Source organism: Heloderma suspectum, chromosome Z (assembly GCF_057233095.1).
Source record: "Heloderma suspectum isolate Gila_16-S chromosome Z, 16-S_ref, whole genome shotgun sequence".
Taxonomy (NCBI): Eukaryota; Metazoa; Chordata; class Lepidosauria; order Squamata; family Helodermatidae; genus Heloderma; species Heloderma suspectum.
In genome coordinates, this window is record NC_139476.1 from 18,814,159 (window position 1) to 18,836,142 (window position 21,984).

Sequence of the window (21,984 nt, forward strand, 5' to 3'; positions counted from 1 at the left end):
TCATCTGGCCCTGGAGGTTTGAACTCATTCCAAGTCATTCGGTGTTCCTTGACAGTATGCCTGTCGATCTCAAGCTGCAATCCTGCCCCTTCAGCCTGGACTTCACCTTTGCCAGGGGGGTCATAAACCCTCTTTTGGGAGAAGACTGAGCCACATTCGGAATTGAGCACCTCTGCCTTTTCTTTGTCATCTGTGATCGTTTTGCCATCCTTATTTAATAGGTGAACCACCATTTCTTTCCTCTGCCTTTTACGATGCATGTAGCTGAAGAAAGCCTTGTTGTTGCTTTTAGCATCCCGTGCTAACCTCAGCTCATTTTCAGCTTCAGCCTTCCTGACGCCATCCCTGCAATTCTGCGCTATCTGCCTGTACTCTTCCAGGTCAGCTGGACGAGGCCATGATTCTCCCGAGACACACTGTGAGCCCATGGCCTGGCTGAGGAAGAGCCCAGAGAGGGTCTCCATCCTAGTTTTTATGGAGACTGCGTCCCTGAACCCCCCATGACCGAGGAAAACACAACTCTCGGGGCAGAACAAGGAGCGGAGCAGCATGGTGGAAGTGTGGGCAACGCAGTCATGCAGACTTATGCACGGAGTACAACTCTGCCACAGCAATTCCTCCCTTTTCCCAGCCATCTGTCTGGGGAAAGAACTTTGCACGTGCCTGGGCTTGCCAAGACGCTGGCCTGGGAGGAAAAGCCTCTTCCTACCGAGGATGGTTCAGCTGCTGCTGCTGCTGCTGTTTTGGAACTGGACGCTGGCCATGCAGGCGATGCTGAGGACCACCTGCCTCTTGGCCAGGCCTTATGAAGTGCGAGAAGACTATTACCAGCCAGGAGACTTCATTGTTGGTGGGAATCTACCGCTTGGCAAGGTTTATCCTAGCTTCACAGGGGAAGCATTGATTCTAGGGCCATCGCAGATGGTCCAGGATCCAGTGTGAGTTTCTACAAGATGAATCTGGGGCAGATGTCTGCCTGCTTCTCTTTCAGGAGCCTCAAACCTGCTTTGCAGAGTCCTCTTCGGAGTCAGGCTGGGCTGGGGACCTGGGGAGACTTTGCCAGTCCAGATCCACATCTTCGCAAACCTGGAGAACAACTGACTTGGCTCTCGAGGGCGTTTGGTGTAAGGGGGGCAGGCAGAGCTAGGCAATATTCTGGTTCCGTGTGAAGGATCTGGCAGCGACAAAGATGTGTGTGTGTGTGTGTGTGTGTGCGTGAGAGAGAGAGAGAGAGAGAGAGAGATTGTGAATTCTTGGGTTTTGGCCTGAAGCATTGGTCTTTATTCAGTTATGGTGGAACCAGAAGGACTTTATCTCCTTCTGCTCTCTCAAGTCCCATTGGGAGCCCACCAACACTCATTGTCCCTCTCACTGCAGGTCAGTAAACACTGACAACCTTCACTACCTTGCCTTGGCATTTGCCATCAAGGAGCTCAACGAGAACCCAGCTCTCCTACCCACCGTGACCCTCGGCTTCCGCATCTATGACCACAGCAACAATGGGAGATGGATCTACGTGAACACCCTGTCCCTGCTCTCCACACGGGGCCAAGCTGTCCCGAATTATAACTGCAACAGATGGGATAAACTGCTCTCTGTTATCGGGGGTCTCGAATCCACATCCTCACGGCAGGTGGCGTCTCTAATGGGCATCTTCAAGATCCCTCAGGTAAGTGGGTTCTGCAGAACTCAGGAACACAGAGATGCAAAACCCGGTCTCTGACAACAGTCTCTTGCCCATGCAGTGGGTGTGTGGCGCCGCTGTGTTTCCTGGCAGGAGGAGGTGACCTTCCAACTTCAGTCCACCTGCCATATAGTACCCTTGGCGGAAGCCATTCATCTTAGGTCCCTGTGACATGGCTAATCCCAGCCAGCACTGGGATTTCTTTAGAACAATACGATTTGGATTGGGAGACACAAAGAGTGTTGTGACAACATAAAGACTCGGAAATGAACAAGGTTTCCAAACCTCTGTGTTGCTCTGGCTGCCAAGACCAACGCGGCACACAGAGACCGCCCACACACACACCATCTAAAACCGGTCAGTGTTTTAGGTATTGGGTCACATTTCCATACACAATACAACTATTTTCAGCCATGTGCCTTAGGCTGTTAGCAGAAGGGTTTTGGAGTGGGGGCACTTTGAAGGTGTCTGATTCAGACCCACAAACATTGTGTCACGTGTTTTATTTTGTGTGTCCAGAACCATTTCATGAACAAGGTTTCCAGGTCGCTTTGTTGCTCTGGGTGCAACTGACCCACACAGCTGCCATGTGTTCATATACTTGAGTTGTGTCTCCTGAGATAATTCTGAGGGATTTGGGAGGTGCTCAAAAGACCCCAAGTTGCTTGTGAAGGATCTTTATTTTTGCTAGACTCACCAAGGCCCATTCATTGCAATGGTAAGATGTGTCTTGGCAGCCCTGATATTTCGATGAAAACCACACCAGGGGGAGTCTTAGAGGGATCGCAGAGCTCCAGCTTACCTTGAGTAGTCCAGTTTTGAAATGACCATCTTCCTCCAAGGTAACACTCCAGGCCTCTGACGTAGGCCTTAGTCCATGCAGTCTTACACAGTTAGAATGGGCTAGTCCTCGAAATGCCACAAACCTCTTCATGGTTTTTGCTGCTATGGACTAACACAGCCACCCCCCTGGAAATTCCTTCTTACAGCTCACGTTTGGCATCTTTGAACCTATCCAGAGGGAGAAAACGGTCTTTCCTTCCTTCTTCCGCATTGATCCCAATGAAATGCCTCAATCTGAGGGCATCATCAGGCTGCTCCTGCATTTCCATTGGAACTGGATTGGGCTGTTTGCTCCCGAGTATGACCGTGGAGAACATTTCATCCAGCCACTGACACCACTGCTCAAGCAGAATGACATCTGTGTGGCCTTCACCCGTATGATCCATGTGGCATATTTTGTTCCTCTATCAGAACTGATCGATTTCGATACTTGGTCTGAGTTGCAAGTGTTTATTGTCTTCAGGGACTCCAAGATCTTTGAAAATGTTGCATTGGCAATTGCAGATAATGAATATTTTACCAAGACCTCATTTAGGAAGGTTTGGATCTTCACACCACATTTGGAAATTGCTGGAAGAGAACCCAGCTTCGGCCGTCTTGTTCTGACACCTTTCCATGGTGCTTTGCACTTCATGGTCCACAGAAGGAATGTGCCTGTGTTCAAACATTTATTCTCGGCTTTAGATCCACTCCGACCACAAGGAGACGTCTTTCTCCAAAAATGGTGGGAATATTTATTTGACTGTCAGTTCCTGAAACCAGGCCAACCCTTCAATTGGGGAGACAAGAGGTGTACAGGGGAAGAGAAATGGGAGGACCTGCCAGACCCCATGTTTGACCCGAGCATGACCGGTCGCAGCTACAGTATCTACAATGCGGTCTATTCCGTGGCAAATGCGTTACATGCCGTGTCTTCATCTCAATCTCAACATGCATGGATGGGGGATGGCAGGAGGCTTCTGAACGTCCAACCATGGCAGGTAACATCCTCCTTCAGAACTGGTTCTCTCATATAAAGTGCCTGGTTGATTTTTTACCATCAGGGACTGGAAGCAAATGGCGAGTCTGGGAGAAGTTGTATTAGTTAATCCTAAAGTTCCTAAGGAAACAATTCCCCATACATATTCTTTCAGGGCCTCCATTTCCCTGAGAGAGCACCAGGAAGAGAGTTTAGGAAGAGGGTAGACAGTAGCAGAGACCTATTGTACTTCTGTACTAACAATGTATGTAGATATGTAGGCATGTAGATATGTGGTACAGTTCCTAGATTTCCATTTCTGCTTGCACAATTTGGGTTTTCCTTCAGTGCACACTATTGAGCATGAGTCTGATATAAGGGAGTGTTATATGAAAAAGGCATTTTGTACCTTTTCTGACTGAGGTGGGAGGAGAATTTCTGTAGGCCACAGACCCTTCTATTGGGGACACAACAGGTGTACAGGGGAAGAGAAACGAGAGGACCTGCCAGGCCCCATGTTTGATACGAGGATTACCGGTCGCAGCTACAGTATCTACAATGCCGTCTATTCTGTGGCACACGCGTTACGTGCCGTGTCTTCATCTGAATCGGAACATGAGTGGTGTGGGAAGGCAAGAGGATTCTGAATGTCCAGCCGTGGCAGGTAACATCCACCTTCAGAACTGGTTCCCTTCAATGAAGTGGCTGGTTGATTTTTTACCAACCGGGACTGGAAGTGGTTTTACCATCAGGTACCGGAAGCAAATGGCGAGTCTGGAAGAAGCTGTATTAGTTCATTCTAAAGTTCCTAAGGAAAAGATTCCCATAGATATCCTTGCAGGGCCACCATTTCCCTGGAGCGAGTTTAGGAAGAGAGTAGACAGTAGCAGAGACTTTTTGTACTTCTGTACTAAGAATGTGTGTAGGTATTTGGGAACGAGGAGGGAGGGTTCAAGCAAGCCCCCACGACACACAGTGCTGGTCTCTAAAGCAGCACTGATCCCGCTCCCAAACTTTGCAGTATCAGACAGCAGGATTCCCCCCCCCCTCGCTCCGTTTTGCCAGCCAGCAGCTGAAACTCAGACGTTGTTCTCTTTGCTGATAAGAGCCCTGCTCCTTCTCATGCCCACACAGAGATAGTAGGATGTGTTGAAGCAAGCAGACATGAGCCAAAAAGCGCCAAGGGCTATAGGAGATTTTAATTTCTACTTACAAAACATGAAAAAATGCCCTGCTCACCACCCCAAATGGGAGTGTGAGCAGGAGAACGTGCTCTCCCAAAACATTCGCAACTTCTCGAACTGGTGCTCACTTTCGAAAATACGTGGTTTTGGAAGAGAAAAGTTTGCAATTGCACAACTTTGAAAATGCACCATTTCACCATTCAGTCTATGGAGGAAATTTGTGCAACTTTAGAGATGTATGCATATGCAAGATTCATTCTTCTTTTTTTGTTGCACAACTTTCCCGTTCATTCAAAATCAAAGGCGAGCGCAAATCAAGGAGAGGCAAATATCGGGCTTATGCTGGTGAATTCCCACATCACGTGTTCCCCCATCCCTACACTGGACATGAATATTTTTACAGGTAATGGCCTAGAAAGGGTGCGTTGGAGCAAGAAGGAACCAAGCAAGCCCCCGAAAACACTGGGAAACCAGCTTCTCACGGCTAGTGCCCAGTGAAGAAGCATCTAAAGCATAGGGATGTACGAAAGTTTCGTCATGAATCTCGGGGAGGCCGAATGCCAGCGCATTTGGCCCCCTGAAATTGGTGGCAAATGCCCCCCCGCGCCCCCCCAGGACATGACTTACCTTGCGCGGATCTTCCTGGTGGCGGCGGCTCCGGCAGCGGATCCGGTGGCGGCTTGGCGGTGGCAGATGCGGCGGCCGGTCTTCCGACCAACTGCCGCCGCCGCCATTTCCAGTTAAAAAAAAAAAAGTGATAGGCTACTTAAAAATTTACGTAGCCTATCATGGCTAGATTTTTTTTAAAAACACTGTGATAGGCTAAGTAAATGTTTACGTAGCCTATCACGGCTGACTACAGGGACGCAAACGGTGGCGCCTACGGCGGCTGCCATTTGCATCCCTGCTAACAAGCGGCCGGATGTCTGGCCACTTGTGGAGCCGGGCAGAAGCTCTGCAGAATCCCTGCGGAGCAGAGCCGGCTGGCCAGGATTCCGGGGGGGGGGAGGAAAGGAGCACCTCCCCCCCTATCGAGGATCTCGGGGGAAGGGACGGAACACCTCCCCCCCACCATCAACATAATCCGATGAAAGGTAAGTGACTTTCATACATCCCTACTTAAGCATTAAACCAAACAACACTATACAGAACCAAGCAATCCCCAACCTGAATGGCAGGCACAGAATGTGAGAAGACTTCAGACCCCCCTCAAAGTCCCAAGAACCAGTCACCCCATTTTCTAAGCACCTCTTACATTTCAGATTCTTGGCTCTTTGAAGGCCGTCCGCTTTAACAACAGCGCTGAAGATGAAGTCTATTTCACCGATAATTCTGAGGTGTCCACTACTTACGATATTGTGAACTGGATTTTCCTTCCAAATCACAATTTTGCCCCCGCGATAGTTGGATGGCTGCACCCAGACGCTCCCCCAGGACAAGACTTCATCATTAACTCTGACGCAATCATCTGGCTTGCAGAGGTGGAGTTGAATCTTCTGGGGTCATGGGAGAAGTAAGGGATGTTGCAGTCTGTCCTTTGAGAACAGAAGTCTTTCTAGATGAGACCAAGGTCTTTTTGAGTCCAGGGTGAAGGGTGCCTGTATCGCCCAAAGGCCAAACACAATCTTTGGAGGCAGGAAGTTCCAGCTTTAGTCCCCACGTCTGCACATAGGCTGGGGAAAGGTCTCTGTCTAAAACCCTGGAGAGCTGCTGGAATTCATGCAGACTATGCCAGACTAGGTGGACCAAGTGTCTGACTCGCTAGAAAGCACCTTCCAACTTATTTGTGTGTGTTTATGCATGCATGCATTCATGCATACATCTCTCTCTCTCTCTCTCTCTCTCTGTGTATATATATAATCAGCCTTGAATACTATAGTTCTAGGTCACCTCGACCCCCCTCAATTGGTGAAATATCCATCATGGAATGGGAACTTGAGTCATTCTGAGTCTAGCTTGGTGCAATTTCTGTCATCTGGATACCTGAATTATTTGTCTTCTGCCTTTTAGGAGCCCCCCTTTGCGACATGTGTGCAGAGGTGCCATCCAGGACACTGGAAAAAAGATCCAGAGGAGAAGCTGGTTTGCTGCTACAGATGTGATCATTGACCAGAAGGTTGGATTTCTAACTGGACAGGTAGCTCAAAGTCTGGGAGCCATATAGATGTGCAGGATGTACTGGGGAAAGAGTGGAGGTGGGAGAAGAGCGTAACATAGACAAGGAGTCTGCCTTTTCCCCAGGAATGGATTTTTTTCAGTTTATTCCATTCCAGATCGCATATTTCTGTGGTTTACTCGTTTGCAAAGTATTCAGAATTTCCTGAAGAAATCTTCTGTTTCTATTTCTACAAATGCTCGCAAAAACAGTATCTGGCACATCCTCATTCCCATTGGCTCACCGTTCCAGGGGTACGTTGTTAAAGACCCTGTTTCCATCCTCAGTTGTTTTGGCATCAGGCCTGAAGTTGTTTGGGCAGAACACTGATCCGGGCAGATGGCTGGTCATCCTTTTAACAACTGGAGCTCGTAACCCCAGTGTCAGACAGATAGCCCCTTTTTCTGTAGTGTTTTCCATAACCTCCTTCCCATCTTCTACCCCAACTCATGTCCTCAGTCCTCAATATAAAGAAATTGACAGATGTTGGTTGGTCGGTTGGTTGGTTGGTTGGTTGGTTGGTTGGTTTATTGGTGCACTCAGAAAGCACTGCAGGGGACAGATTGTGACTCAGTTGTAGTTCCCAGATTTTCATTTCTGCTTACAGAATTTGGGTTTTCCTTCATTGCACGCTATTGAGCATGAGTCTGATATCAGGGAGTGTCATGTGAAAAGAAGGCATTTTGCACCTTTTCTGAGTCTGTACTTATTAAATATGTTGCCAAAGCTTACAGAGAGGGCCAGGAAAGGGAGTTTCTGCACTTCGGTGTACAACAAACTTCCGAAAGGAGAATTCCATCGACTCCCTTGTGGGCTGATCTGGCACCAGCATCTGTGTCATGTTCCCGGTACTTCACTTGTTGTTATTCATTGCAGATGCAGTTCACTGTACTCAGTGCCCAGAAGATCAACACCCTAATGAGAACCAAGACCAGTGTATCCCCAGAACTATGCACTTCCTTTCGTATCAAGAGACACTCGGATTCATTTTAGCAACTCTTGCTGCTTTCCTCACTCTGATCACTGTCCTAGTGCTGGCAACGATCATGAAACATCACGACACACCGATAGTCAAAGCAAACAACCGAGACCTCACCTATGTCCTCCTCATCTCCCTCCTGCTCTACTTCCTCTGCTCCTTCTTGTTCATCGGCCAACCCACAAACATCACTTGTCTTCTCCAACAAGCAGCTTTTGGCATAATTTTCTCTTTGGCCGTTTCTTCCATGTTGGCCAAAACTGTCACTGTGGTTCTGGCCTTCATGGCCACCAAGCCAGGAGACGTGGCCAGAAAACTCTTGGGGAGACAATTGACCAGCTCCATTGTCCTGTTCTGTCCACTTGTGCAAGCTGTGATCTGTGCTGTGTGGCTGGCAACCTCTCCCCCGTTCCCAAACCTGGACTCCCATTCCCTGGCTGGAGAGATCATCGTGGAATGTCAGGAAGGCTCGGTCACCATGTTTATCAGTGTCTTGGCTTACATGGGTTTCCTGGCTCTCATCAGCTTCACAGTGGCTTTCCTAGCAAGGAAATTGCCAGACAGCTTTAATGAAGCCCAGTTGATCACCTTCAGCATGCTGGTGTTTTGCAGCGTGTGGGTCTCCTTCGTGCCAACTTACCTGAGCACCAAGGGAAAGTCCATGGTGGCCGTGGAGATCCTCTCCATCTTGGCCTCTGCGGCTGGTCTCCTGGGTTGCATCTTTCTCCCCAAATGCTACATTATTCTCCTGAGGCCCAATCTCAATTCCAAGGATCATCTAATAAGGAGAAAGATTCTGTGATTTTTCCTACTGTAGAGAATTCACGGTGAATTCATTGTCCAGTCCCTCCGTCACATTTCCCCATGCTATGTATTCTTACAGAAGTCATTGTACTTTATTTTATTTTAAAATACATCTATCCAATCAAGTCCATTATTTATGTACATGGTTTATTTACAGGTCATATATTTGTTTGTTTGTTTCAAGTGTGGTGTAGTGGTTAGAGCACCGGACTGGAACCTGGGAGATGTGGGTTCCAGTCCCCACTTGGCCATGAAGCTCCCTGGGTGGCTTTGGGCCACTCACTGACTCTGCACCTAACCTACCTCATACAGTTGTTGTGAAGATGAAATGGAGGAGGAGATAGATGCCCATGGAAGCTGCCTTGGGTTACCTGTAGGAGTGCTCGAAAGTCACTTACCTCGTCTCGCAGCTTGCTTTGCGGTGGGCGGGAGGCGCTTCGCTTCTCCCCCTGAAATTCAGGCCGGGGGGGGGAGGCACCTCGCCTCGCCTGGCTGAAATTCAGGCCGGGGAGGAGGCGCCTTGCCTCGCCCGGCCGCGAAATAAAAAGTAAAAAAAAAACAAAAACGCCCCCATGATAGGCTACGTGACGATTTATGTAGCCTATCATGGCTAGATCTGCAAAGTCAGCCGTGATAGGCTACGTTAATCATCACGTAGTCTATCACGGGTGACTTTAAAAAAAAAAAGCGCGTACGCAAATGGTGACCCCCATAGGGAGCCGCCATTAACGTTCCTTATTTGGTCGCTGTAGTCTACGTAAATCTTTTTACTACGTAGACTACGGCGAAAATAAGGGCAACGCAAATAGCAGATCTTTATAGCAAATAGACTTTGGAGATCTAGCCGTGATAGGCTACGTAAATCGTCACGTAGCCTATCACGGGGGCGGTTTTTTTTTTTTTACTTTTCTTGGAATGGCGGCGGCGGCAGCCGGTCAAAAGACCGGCTGCCGCCCCTGCCCCTGTCGAAGCCCTGCTGAACCGCCACTGCGACCCGCCACCGGGAGCGACATTCGGGAAAGGTAAGTCCCATCCCAGGGGGGGGGGGTGCGGGGGGCAGGGGGGTGCAGAGAATTTCTCCCCAAAACTACTTCGGGGGGCCGAATACATTGGCGCTCGGCCCCCCGAAGTTTCGGCGAGAAATTCTCTGACACCTCTAGTTACCTGCAAGAGGAAAAAGTGCAGGATATAAATGTAAGAATAACAAATGTAATAGTAGTAGTAGTAGGAATACTGACAGTAATAATCCAAATATCTGGGACTAGGACTAAGCAGCAAGGTGGTCAAGCTTGCTGATTATACCAAATTATTTAATATAGTAAGTTAATTTTTGTGAACCGCGCAGAGAGCTTCAGCTATTGTGCGGTATAGAAATAAATAAATAAATAAGTTGGTATCATTAAACAATCTGGTATAGTTGAAACAAAGAGTGATTGCGAAGAGCTCCAGAAGGGTCACTCCATAGTGGGAAAATGGACATCAACATGGCAAATGCAGTTTTATGTAAGGAAGTGTAAAATGATGCACATTGAGGTGGGGATGGGGGGGGGGGGCAATCCCAACTTCACTTGTATGCTTGTGACTGGCCAAGACAGAGATCTTGGGCTTCTGGTCGACAGTTTGATGACAATGTCAACCCAGCGTGCAGCTGCTATGAAAAAAGGCACATCCCACGTTTTCCAAGCCATAATTAGGAATGGGATCGACTTGGCTATGGGGATGGGAAAATGCTGCAGGGCATTGATGGTTCAACACACTCAACCCCCCCCGCCCCGATCCATGACTTTCTGGTTCAAGTCAGGCCAATAGCGTATAGGGACAGTAATTCCACATCTTCTCAGGCAATTTCTGCTGATTCAAACAAAAAGGAAAGTGCAAACTTCCCAGTTACACAAGATTGTTTCCGAAACTGGATCAGAAGTATGCCTTATCATGCACTCAGGAATTTCCTTTAATTCTTTTTTTTATCACAGAAGCTTCCACACTGCTATACTTTCTCCTGAGCAGTCCAGTCCTTACTTCCTACAAGTAAGGTATGCGTTATCTGGGCCCTGTCTATGTGGCACCGCTTTCAGCCTTCACTCCATCACAACTGCGCAGCATTTCAGCTTCGAACCAGTTTCTGCTGAGTTACACTCGCGATTGACTGCAGGCTTCCCTAAGAGACTCTGCTGTGCCCTTTGTTAGCTATTATCATTTAATGCGCAGCCATGCAGTCTGGTGCAACACTTCTGTGGCTGTTTTATATTTTGGGGGTTCTGTTGTGTCTGTCCATCCCTTGTTAGCTAAAAAGTGGGTGTTCTGTGCTCCTTCATTTCCACGCCATGTGTTTGCCAGTTCCCCAGCCTGAAACCCTCGTGATGGTTCCCACCCACAAGGCGGGAATGGTACGTGCCTCCCCATCACTCCACAATGGTGGCTGGAGCGAAGCTGGTCCTCCTCCAAGCCCTCCCACCAGCCCTTGGGCACTGAGTCCAAAAGCAACCACTGCAAAGCTACGAAGCTGCCAAAATGCGCAAAAGTGTGATTAAATAAATGAGAATGCCTCTCCGTCCCCTGGAACTGCGCAGCTGCGAAGGGACGGGGGGAGTAAAGGGGCGTCGCAGGCCAACGCAAGCACTACGCATGCCCACAACACTCCCCCCGCAAAATGCAACGTCGGTTTGGGGAAGGGACAGACGGCTCGCAACCGCGGGGAACCTGCAGCAGATTGAAAACATCCCAGCAAAGTGCTTCCATGGAAATCCGCATTTCCCAGGAGAAAACCGTGGATGGCTGTGAAGTGGCGACTGCGCTGTCTGTCCTGAGGGACCTCGATTTGCAGCCGCCCTGGAGTAAAACCCTTACCAGATGGGGCCTTTGAGAGCTTTGGTTATTGGGCAGTACAGAAATAACTACATACATACATACATACATACATCATACATACATACATACATACATGTCTACTCTGCTGCTTCTCTACTTGGCCTGCTCTGGCGGATGCTTAGTGATGGAGTTTTGGATGCTTTCAGAACAGGAGCATGGATGTCAGGAAGCTTTCAGACTATGTTCCTACATTCCAAAGCCCGCTTTTCTCTGTGGCTCTGAGACCATCACATCTTATTTTAATTATTACCCTTGTTAGCATGGCTGTGTGGGCTCTCTGCTCCCGTCCATCATCTTCAAGTCACCTGGCTCTGTGAAATGGGAGCTATTGATAGAACAAGAGAAGGTGGAAGCAAAGGGGTGCTTCTGTGTGGTCATGTGATTTCTCTCCCCCACCCCTGGCATGCCTCGTGCTTCAGTTTTCTCCTTCTGTGGCATGGGTCGGGGATTCGAACACTGTTCCTTATCCACAGATCCCCCTTTGCTCCTCCTCTCATGACCTCTTGCTTCTGCCTCTGCTGACGTGCCCTCTCCCCACCCTTCGGACTGACCACTGGCCTCCACTGCATAGCAGTGGTGTTTAAAATTATGCATGGTCAGAGAAAGTGGATAGGGAGACACTGTCCTCCCTCTCTCAAAAGCTAGAACCAAATGGGGTCATCCTGTGAAGCTGATTGGTGGGAGATCCAGGACAGGGAAAAGGAAAGACTCCTCCACACAGCGCGCCATTAAACTATGGAATTCGCTGCTGCAGGAGGTAACGACGGCCACTAATTTGGAGGACTTTAAAAGGTCCTGGACCACTTCATGGAGGACCATGGAATCAAAGGCGACTAGCCATGATGGTTCTATCTATCTCCAGTATCAGTCAGCCTGCCTATTTGGAGCGGTTGCTGGGGAACATGGGCAGGAGAGTACTGTTGCACTCATGTCCTGCTTGTGAATTGCTCGTGGGTGGCTGGTTGACCACCATGTGAATAGAAGGCTAGACCCTTGGTCTGATCGGGCATGCCTCTTCTTATATTCATATTAGAGATGGGGCTTCAATGTTCAGAAGCACTGTACCTCCGATCGCAAAGACAGACAGAGAGAGGAAGACAGAGACAGACAGACAGACAGACAGACAGACAGCAGTGTGTGTGTGTGTGTGTGTGTGTGTGTGTACTCACACACACACACACACACACACACACCCCTTGGGGAGACATTTGATTTGCAAGAACCAAGTCAACTCAATCATCAAAAAACCTGCCGGCTGAAAAGGCCAGACCATAAGGCCACGTCACGTTGGTCCAAACTCCACACAGCCAGGACATTGGAAGCGAAGGCTGATGCCCCATCTGACATGCCCCATTTCCAGTCGTGATGGCGCTCTTCAAGGCCTTGGAAGGGGGCCACAGAGAGGAAGGCCAGGAGCTCTTCTCCATCGTCTCCGAGTGCAGGACACGGAAGAATGGGCTGAAGTTGCAGGAAGCCAGATTCCGTCTGAATAAGCTGGAGTAAGCTCGTAAACTGGAATAATTAAATGAATGGAAATGAGGACTGGAAGTTTGTTTTCTCTTTATGGGGCCATAGAATCATAGACCCATAGAACAGTAGGGTTGGAAGGGGCCTACAAGGCCATCAAGTCCAACCCCCTGCTCAATGCAGGAATCCAACTCAGAGTGTCCAGCCTCGTCTTGAAGGCCTCCAGTGTGGGAGAGCCCACCACCTCCCTATGGAACTGGTTTATTGCTCTAACAGTCAGGAAGTTTCTCCTGATGTTCAGCCGGAATCTGGCTTCCTGTCACTGGAGCCCATTCTTCTGTGTCCTGCACGCTGGGATGATGATGAAGAGATCCTGGCCTTCCTCTCTGTGACAACCTTTCAAGGACTTGAAGAGCACTATCCTGTCTCCCCTCAGTCTTCTCTTCTCAAGGCTAAACAGGCCCAGTTCTTTCAGTCTCTCTTCATAGGGCTTTGTTTCCAGTCCCCTGATCATCTTTGTTGCCCTCCTCTAAACCCTCTCCAGTTTGTCTGCATCCTTCTTCAAGTGTGGTGCCCAGAACTGGACACAGGACTCCAGATCAGGCCGAACCAGTGCTGAGTAGAGGGGAACTAGTACTTCCCGGGATTTGGAAGCAATGCTTCTATTAATGCAGCCCAAAAGAACATTGGCCTTTTTTGCAGCCACATCCCATTGTGGGCTCATATTCAGCTTGTGATAGACAACAATTCCAAGATCTTTCTTGCTTGTAGTGTGGTTGAGCCACGTATCCCCCATCTTGTAACTGTGCATTTGGTTTCTTTTTCCTAGGTGCAGAACTTGGCATTGATCCCTATTCAATGTCATTCTGTTGTTTTCTGCCCAGCGCCCCAGTCTATCCAGATCACTTGGAATTTTGTTTCTGTCTGCCAAAGTATTAGCTATCCCTCCCAATTCTGTGTCATCTGCAAATGTGATCAGCATTCCCTGCACCTCCTCCTCCAAGTCATTAATACAAATGTGGAAGAGCACTGGGCCCAGGACTGAGCCCTGCGGTACCCCACTCTTTCCCTCTCCCCAGTTTGAGAAGGTCCCACTGATCAGCACTCTTTGAGTCCGATTCTGTAGCCAACTGTGGATCCACCGGGTCGTTGTTTCATCAAGCCCACTTTGAGCTAGTTTGCTCATAGGATATCATGGTGCATTTTGTCTAAAGCTTTGCTGAAGTCAAGGGATATGATGTCTACAGCATTCCCATGGTCCACGAGGGAGGTGACTTGATTAAAAAGTGAGATCAGATTCGTTTGGAAGGACTTGTTCTTGACAAATCCCTGTTGGCCTCGAGTCATCACAGCATTGTTTTCAAGGTGCTTCCAGATGGATTGCTTGATCATCTGCTCCAGAATTTCCCCAGGGATTGTTGTCAGACTGACTGCTCTGTAGTTCCCAGGTTCCTCCTTTTTACCCTTTTCAAAGATGGGGACAACAATCGCCCTCCTCCAGTCATCTGGCACTTCCCCCATCCTCCATGATTTCTCAAAGAGAATAGACGGCGTTTCTGAGAGTTCTTCTGCCAGTTCCTTTATGACTCTAGGATGCAGTTCATCTGGCCCTGGAGATTGGAACTCATTCCAAGTAATTCGGTGTTCCTTGACCATATGCCTATCGATCTCAAGCTGCAATCCTGCCCCTTCAGCCTGGACTTCTCCCTTGCCAGGGCGGTCATAAACCCTCTTTTGGGAGAAGGCTGAGCCAAAGTAGGAAGTGAGCACCTCTGCCTTGTCTTTGTCCTCTGTGGTCGTTTTGCCACGTTAACTTTGATACTACACGGTATGGTACACGGTGTGGCGAAGCAAACCCAGTACGCGGCATCTTCGGGGCCTTGGCAGGGGCAGAGGTGGCCAAGGTGCTGCTGGGACTAGCAGCACTGGCAGGCCAGCGGGCTCTCCCCGGTCCGGGTGGGGCGTCCTTTTTTACTGGGGCAGCAGAGTGCTGAGGCCAGTCGCAGCGCCCGGAGGTCCCTGTCTGAGGAGGCTGGTGCCGGCCTGCCAGTGGGGCAGCCTCTCCTTCTGTCGTGGAAACGGGAAGCCCGCCGAGGGACATTGTGTCCAGGGGGGCATCGAGATGGAAATGCTTAGTGAAGCGATTTGGGCAAAATCCACATCTTCACCGAATCGGGTCAGCTCTTCCCACGGTACGCCAGTGCTGCATTCCTCCGCTTTGGAAGCGGACATGGGAAGTGACGCCGCATTAGTTGGGGCGGGGTGGGCGAGCCCCACCGCACGGAGAAATTAGGGGTGTACGAAACCCACTCAGCGTTCCGGTTGGGGGCGGCGGGGGGCAGGCAACCCGTCCCTCCACTCGGAATCCTGCCCAGCCGGCTCTGCTCCACGGCACGTCCGCAGAGCCACCGTCCGGGCCCGTCCGCAGCCGGACGTCTGTCCACGGCCAGTCTGCTGTGCCATCTGCGTCCCTGCTCTTTGCCGTGATAGGCTGTGTGAATATTTACGCAGCCTATCACTGGCAAGAGCAGGGGCACAAATGGCGTCCCCTACGCCGGACGCCGTTTGCAATTGCGGCTTCAGTCCGGCAGCAGCGGACGGAGCCGGACCGGCTGGCAGCAGGGAGGGTCCGTCCGGGAAGGCCACAGACTCCATCCGGCCTCGTCGGAGCCCATGGCGGATTTCTCCGCCATCCCTAGCAGAAATGAGCGTCAGCAAATCTGTAGGTCCTGACCCAGCAAAGGACCCCATGTTCTTTGGGATGCCGATGTTGCAGAAATCAGAGTCAGAGAGACCACGGAGTGAAGGAAAAGGAGGTCTTGTTTATTTAATGCGCGGGCTTAAGGCTGGAATCATTTCCAAAGAGCCAGAAGCCCCAATTTATATCAACACATTGCTTTTATAGATATGGTGACACACAGACGACTTTCTCTCCCCCACCCCTTCTCTTGTGGTTTTGCAGTTAGCTCAGTTGTTTATGGTACAGGAATTGGGTCATAGGGCGCGATAAGTAAAGAACAGGAACATAGTATGCAATAAACAAAAAACAGGGACATGATATACAATTTGACTCAGGAAGTTTCCACACTGTTATTCTTGCTAAACTATGGTAGCTCAGCAAGAATATGAGACCACTTAGTCTGACCCCCCTATATGGCTGCTACACCGAAACATGCGTCGGCTTCAATGCTGACGGATTAGCACCACTGACCAAGAAGCCCCAAGAAGGGAAGAGTGAGGAAAAGCTCTGGTTACACTTGCACTTAGACTTACACTGTCTTCTTCTCATGACTCGAGCAGCCAAGTGTCCCCCCTTTAAAGGGGGGCACTTTGGGGGGACATCAGAGTTTCGTTACGTTGTCTCTGTTGCACTCTGCGCGTGTGTTTTGACCTAAATGCTTTTACACTTTGCATACGGCACTTCTGATGGCTTTTCGTCTTTGTGAACCGCCCGGAGAGCTTTGGCGATGGGGCAGTATAGAAATGTTCATCACCATCATCATCACCATCATCATCAATTTGTATTGTTTGAAGTTTAAACTAAGATACGTTTTGAACCACAAAAGGATCATCAGTTCCTCTGTTCGTGCTCTGTAGAGGGAGCAAAGAAACCTGACTGAGCAACCCAGAAAGCTTCCTCCTACCAAGACAGACCACCTGTTTCGGCTTCCCCTGTGTTGACTGGCAATGGCTTCCCCTCCCTGCCCTACCTAGAAATCCTGCCAGGGATTGAACCTGGGGGCTTCTGTGTCAAAGGAGGTGCTCTGTTGGTCCTTTGGATGGAACTAAAGCAAGATGCCGGCCCTCATGGCCCTGAATAAAGGACTGTTTTCAACAGGGATGCTGGGAGCTGTCTCGTATTCAGATCCTCTCCAGGTCAATATCTAGCAGAAGCTCTGCAGGGCGTTAGCCAGGGTCTCTCTCACCCAGGGCTGCCGGCATATGCCAAGGATGGATCTCTAGTCAGCTGCACTCTTCGGAGGTGCTCTCTCATTGAACTATGGGTGTTACCCTACAAATAAAACGGTTTCTGGCCCTCATGGTTCTGGATAACGGGCTGATTTAAGAATGATGCTGCTTTATAGCATGTCACAGCTTTGGGGCAAATAAGTCCCTCTTGCCTGCATGGAATGGGCACAGATCTCCAGGGTTTCTTCTGATAGGTTTCTTTCCCAGCCCTGCCTGGAGATGCTAGGTTTGGGACATGCTAGATTGGGTCTGGGACATTCTGCATGCACATCAGGGCCTCTGCAACTGAGCTGAGGTCCTTCCCCTAGATCGTTCGGAATCACATGTGCAAAAGCTCGCTTCACCACAGGAAGATCTTGGAGATGTATTGCTGGCTGCTGGCTTAACTTTGCTTTAAAGGATCAGACACGTTCCTGCAGGACAGGTCCACTGGCCAGTCTTAAACATGGCAGCTAAGCAGGGGTTCCATGATGGGAGGCAGTCTACCACTGAACAGGAGTTGTTATGTGGGGGAGAAGAAGAAAGGGAGCCTGTTGTCTTCATCTCTTTCTCCTGGGGTTCCCAGGACAACACTTGGCTGACCACCGGTGGAAGCTGGATGCTGAGTTAGGTGGAACCAGCTTGGTCTGATCCAGAAGGGCTCATCAGATGTTCTTATTACATTGTTTGTTGCTGTTCTTGGTCCAGTAAGAGTGAGAAGCCGTTGTAAATCCTGATAGAGCTGCTCTGTGAGAAGGATCCTGGCAAACGTTGACTTTGGATGAGTGTTGTCTGGTTTTGATTGTATTCTTGTGTGCTGCTTTTACCTGTAAGCCACCTGGGAAACGTTTGTATTCTGGAAAGTGGAACGTAAATAATGAAAATAAATAAGACAGGAATAACTTAGAAATGTGCTAAAAGAGATCTCAGATCCAGCAGGGCTCTTCTGACATTCCTGAGAGGAGCATCTAGTAAGGCTTTGTGTTGATCGAACAACCTGCATTTTTGTGAATAATGTGTGTAGATGTCTTTGGTCCAGAAGGTTGTGCCTTTGTTCAAAGGGGGGTGAACCAGATGGACTTTTTAATCCTCCACTTCAGGGCAGTTCTGTTGGGATCCTCACCCACTGCCCAGTGTCTCTCTCATCCCTGCAGGACAGTCATCAAGAACTACCAGCGCTTCCTGGCCTTGGCGTTGGCCATCACGGAGCTCATTAAGGATCCGATTCTCCTTCCGAACACGACACCCGGATTCCACATCTACGAGCGCATGGACACTATCAAATGGATGCATGTGAACAGCCTCTCCCTGCTCTCCACCCAGGGGGAAATGTTTCCGAATTATAAATGTGACGGGAAGGATAAAGTCCTCTCTCTTATTGGGGGTCTTGACTCCATATCCTCAAGAGAGATCGCATCCTTAATGGGCACATATAAGGTCCCACAGGTAAGGGGATGGATTGTGGGGGAACTTCAGAGCTCAGGATCTCTCAGATGGAAAAGGGTTATCTCTGAAAACAGATTTGCCCTTGCCGCGGGTATGTTGCCTTGATTATGGGTGGCAGGAGTAGGGGCCTTCTGGCCTTGGCTAAGCTGCCATATGATAACCTGGGTAGTAGCCAGGAATCTCAGGTGGTTATGGCATGGTTATCCCAGCCAGCAAGGGGTCTGATATGTAAGACAAGTGTACTGATTGGGAAAAATAAGGGGTCTTGTGACACTCGAAAGACTCATGGACAGACAAGGTGCTACAGGATTCCTGGCTGTTCTTACTGCAGTTGGCTAACAGGGACTGGGGGAACCTCCCATTCCAACACTATAATATTTGAGAGTCTTCTATGCATTGGGGTATCAGTGGCTAGTGGTCAGGATGACCATACGCTTCCTGTAGGAGCTTCAGAGGCAGTATGCCGATGTGCATTAGTTGGCGGAGAATACGACTGGGAGGGTCCCATGAAAACCAGGTCCTGCTGGTGGGTTTCCCACAAGCCACTGCTGTTTGGCCACTGTACGAGTAACGTTCTGGAATCTGAGGTCCCTGGTTCTGATTCAGCAAGGGTCTTCTGATGTACTTATGTCCATATAAAACAGGTGATGTTTTAGGCACAAGTCTGAGAATCTAAACAGACAGTGGTTGGAGGGGGTTGGACTCCATGGCCTTGTAGGCCCCTTCCAACCCTACTATTCCATGAGTGGGGGCACTTCAGGGATGCCACACTAACACTGTAAGGCCCTAAGAACATAAAAGGGCCCTGCTGGATCAGACCAAGGTCCATCTCATGCAGCAGGCTCTTCATACAAGTAACAAATTTGCTTTTGATCACCAGAGAGCTTCGGCTATTGGGCGGGATAGAAATGAAATACATCCATACATCCATACATACATACAGTGGCTAACCAGCTGTGCCAATGTGAAATGTACAATGAGGACATGAGGACAACAGCACTCTTCCAGTCAAGTTCCCACTAAGGATGGATAGGCGCCCTCCCCTTCCGGGTTCTCGGGGTGCCCGCCCAGCCCCTGTCCCTGCTTGACAGTCCCCAGGCTGCATTCGAGCCCCTCCTGTGCTCGGTGACTGGCCCGCAACTTACCCAGACCCATTCTCCTCTGTGCCGATCGCCACGTTTTTAAAACACATGGAGATTGACATTCTGTGCCCATAGACGTATATGCAAAATAGTGCCATGAATCTTAGGTATAAGATGATTCACAGCGCTTTTGGGGTGTAAGTCTATGTGGGCACATAGACTTGCGTGTCAAAAGTGCTGTGAATCTCCCATATACTCAGATCCATGGGGCTATTTCGCATATAAGTCTGTGGGCATAGACTGCTGATCATCATGTTTTTAAAAAAATGGTGATCGGCACGGAGGCGGACAAGCCTGGGTAAGTTGAGGGCTGGTGGCTGAGTGTGGGAGGGTGGCCTGGGGACCGGTGAGCGGGGAGGAGGGACCAGCTGGCACAGCAGATTTGCGGACCGAAATGGATGCCCGCACCATCCCTGGTTCCCACCAGTTGGTGTCCACAGCCATTCTGCCTCTGATACTGGAGTCAGCATATAGCCATCAGGACTCGTAGCCATTGCTATTTTTCTCCTCCTTGAATTTGTCCAACCCTTTAAAAAAAAAAGCCATCCAAACTGGTGTCCACTGGATCACGTTTTGTGTGTCCTGGTGCATTGATGCATAATGGAACCAGTTGGATCAAATTCTCATATTTGGGACAGACCCTAAAGCCAGAAAGCCCCCGATATCTGTACAAAGTCACACTTCTTGTTGTTGTTCAGTCGTTCAGTCATGTCCGACTCTTCGTGACCCTGTGGACCATAGCATGCCAGGCCTTCCTGTCCTGCGCTCTCTCCCGGAGCATGCCCAAGTCCATATTCATTGCATCGGTGATGCTATCTAGCCATCTCATCCTCTGTCGTCCCCTTCTCCTTTTGCCTTCAGTCTTTCCCAGCATCAGGGACTCTTCCTCCTGTGAGGCCTTGGCAAGGCACTTTGCAGATAAAATTGATCAGATTAGGTGTGTTACTCTGCACGCTGTGGATACAGTTAGTGAGCAAGAGGCGGCCTGTGGCAAACCGGTTTTGTGGAATCGGTTCCAGCTTCTTCCTCCTGATGAAGTGGACAAGGTGCTTTCATCTGTAAGGCTGACCACCTGCTTACTTGATCCTTGCCCATCTTGGCTCATTATGGGCTGCAGAGAGAGACTGGGTGAGGGGATCAAGGCAGTGGTGAACGCCTCCCTTGAGGAGGGAGTGATGCCATCAGCCCTCAAGGAGGCAGTGATAAGACCGCTCTTAAAGAAGCCCTCCTTGGATCCTCAAATTCTGAACAACTTTCGCCCAGTCTCAAATCTGCCATTTTGGGGCAAGGTGATTGAGCGGGTGGTGGCGGTGCAGTTGAAGGCACACTTGGAAGAAACTGATTATCTAGACCCATTTCAATCGGGCTTCAGGCCTGGGCATGGGACAGAAACGGCCTTGGTCACCTTGGTGGATGATATGAGGAGGGCTCTGGACAGGGGTGAATGTTCCTTCCTTGTTCTCCTCAACCTCTCAGCGGCTTTTGATACCATTGACCACGGTATCCTCCTGGACCGCCTGGAGGGGTTGGGCATTGGAGACACTGTATTGCGGTGGTTCCGGTCCTTCCTCTCTGGCAGGTACCAGAGGGTAGCACTGGGAGAGGAGGTTTCGGACCCGTGGCCACTCACTTGTGGGGTGCCACAGGGTTCCATCCTCTCCCCGATGCTATTTAACATCTATGTGAAGCTGCTGGGGGCTATCATCAGGAGGTTTGGGGTGCAGTGTCGTCAATATGCGGATGACACACAGCTCTACCTCTCATTCAAATCTTCACCAAGGTTGGCCATAGAATCTCTGTCCAAATGTCTGGAGACGGTGAGTGGCTGGATGGGGAGGAATAAGCTGAATCTGAACCCTGACAAGACCGAGGTACTTTTGGTGGGATACAAGAGGAGGCTGGGGGATGTTGACCTGTTGTTGAATGGGGTACGGCTACCCTTGAAAGACCAGGTCCGCAGCCTGGGGGTCATTTTGGACTCCCAGCTGTCCATGGAGGCTCAGGTGTCAGCTGTGAGCCAGACAGCACTGTATCAACTCCATCTGATACGCCGGCTGCGCCCCTTCCTTCCCGACCATCTGCTCCCATCGGTAGTACATGCCCTGGTCCCCTCTCGTTTAGACTACTGTAATGCACTCTACGTGGGGTTACCCTTGAAGACGGTTCGGAAGCTGCAGCTGGTACAGAATGCGGTGGCTTGCCTGATTAAAGGCAGCCGCCGGCGAGATCACATCACTCCAGTGCTGAAGGAGTTGCACTGGTTACCAGTTGTTTTCCGGGCCAAATTCAAGGTGTTGGTTTTGACCTTTAAAACCCTATATGGTTCCGTCCCAGCCTATCTTAAGGAGCACCTCCAGCAACACCAGACAGGCCGCTTAACAAGATCAGCCTCGGATGGCCTTCTCTCTGTCCCATCAACCAGGACAGCTAGACTTGTGGGGACGAGGGAGAGGGCCTTTTCTGTGGTGGCCCCCACTCTGTGGAACTCCCTCCCTAGGGAACTCCG

At 49.9% G+C, this 21,984-nt stretch overlaps 1 protein-coding gene across 1 annotated transcript; it reads left to right on the top strand.

Moving 5' to 3' along the window:
• Positions 1-714: 714 nt before the first annotated feature.
• LOC146333837 (vomeronasal type-2 receptor 26-like) lies at positions 715-11,857 on the top strand. Its single transcript, XM_084825733.1, has 10 exons — positions 715-938; positions 1,378-1,633; positions 2,674-3,507; positions 3,661-3,731; positions 3,961-4,117; positions 5,932-6,182; positions 6,680-6,816; positions 7,701-8,568; positions 9,738-9,801; positions 11,735-11,857. The coding sequence occupies exons 1-10, from the start codon at positions 715-717 to the stop codon at positions 11,855-11,857; spliced, it is 2,985 nt and encodes a 994-aa protein (XP_084681859.1).
• The last annotated feature ends 10,127 nt before the right edge of the window (positions 11,858-21,984 follow it).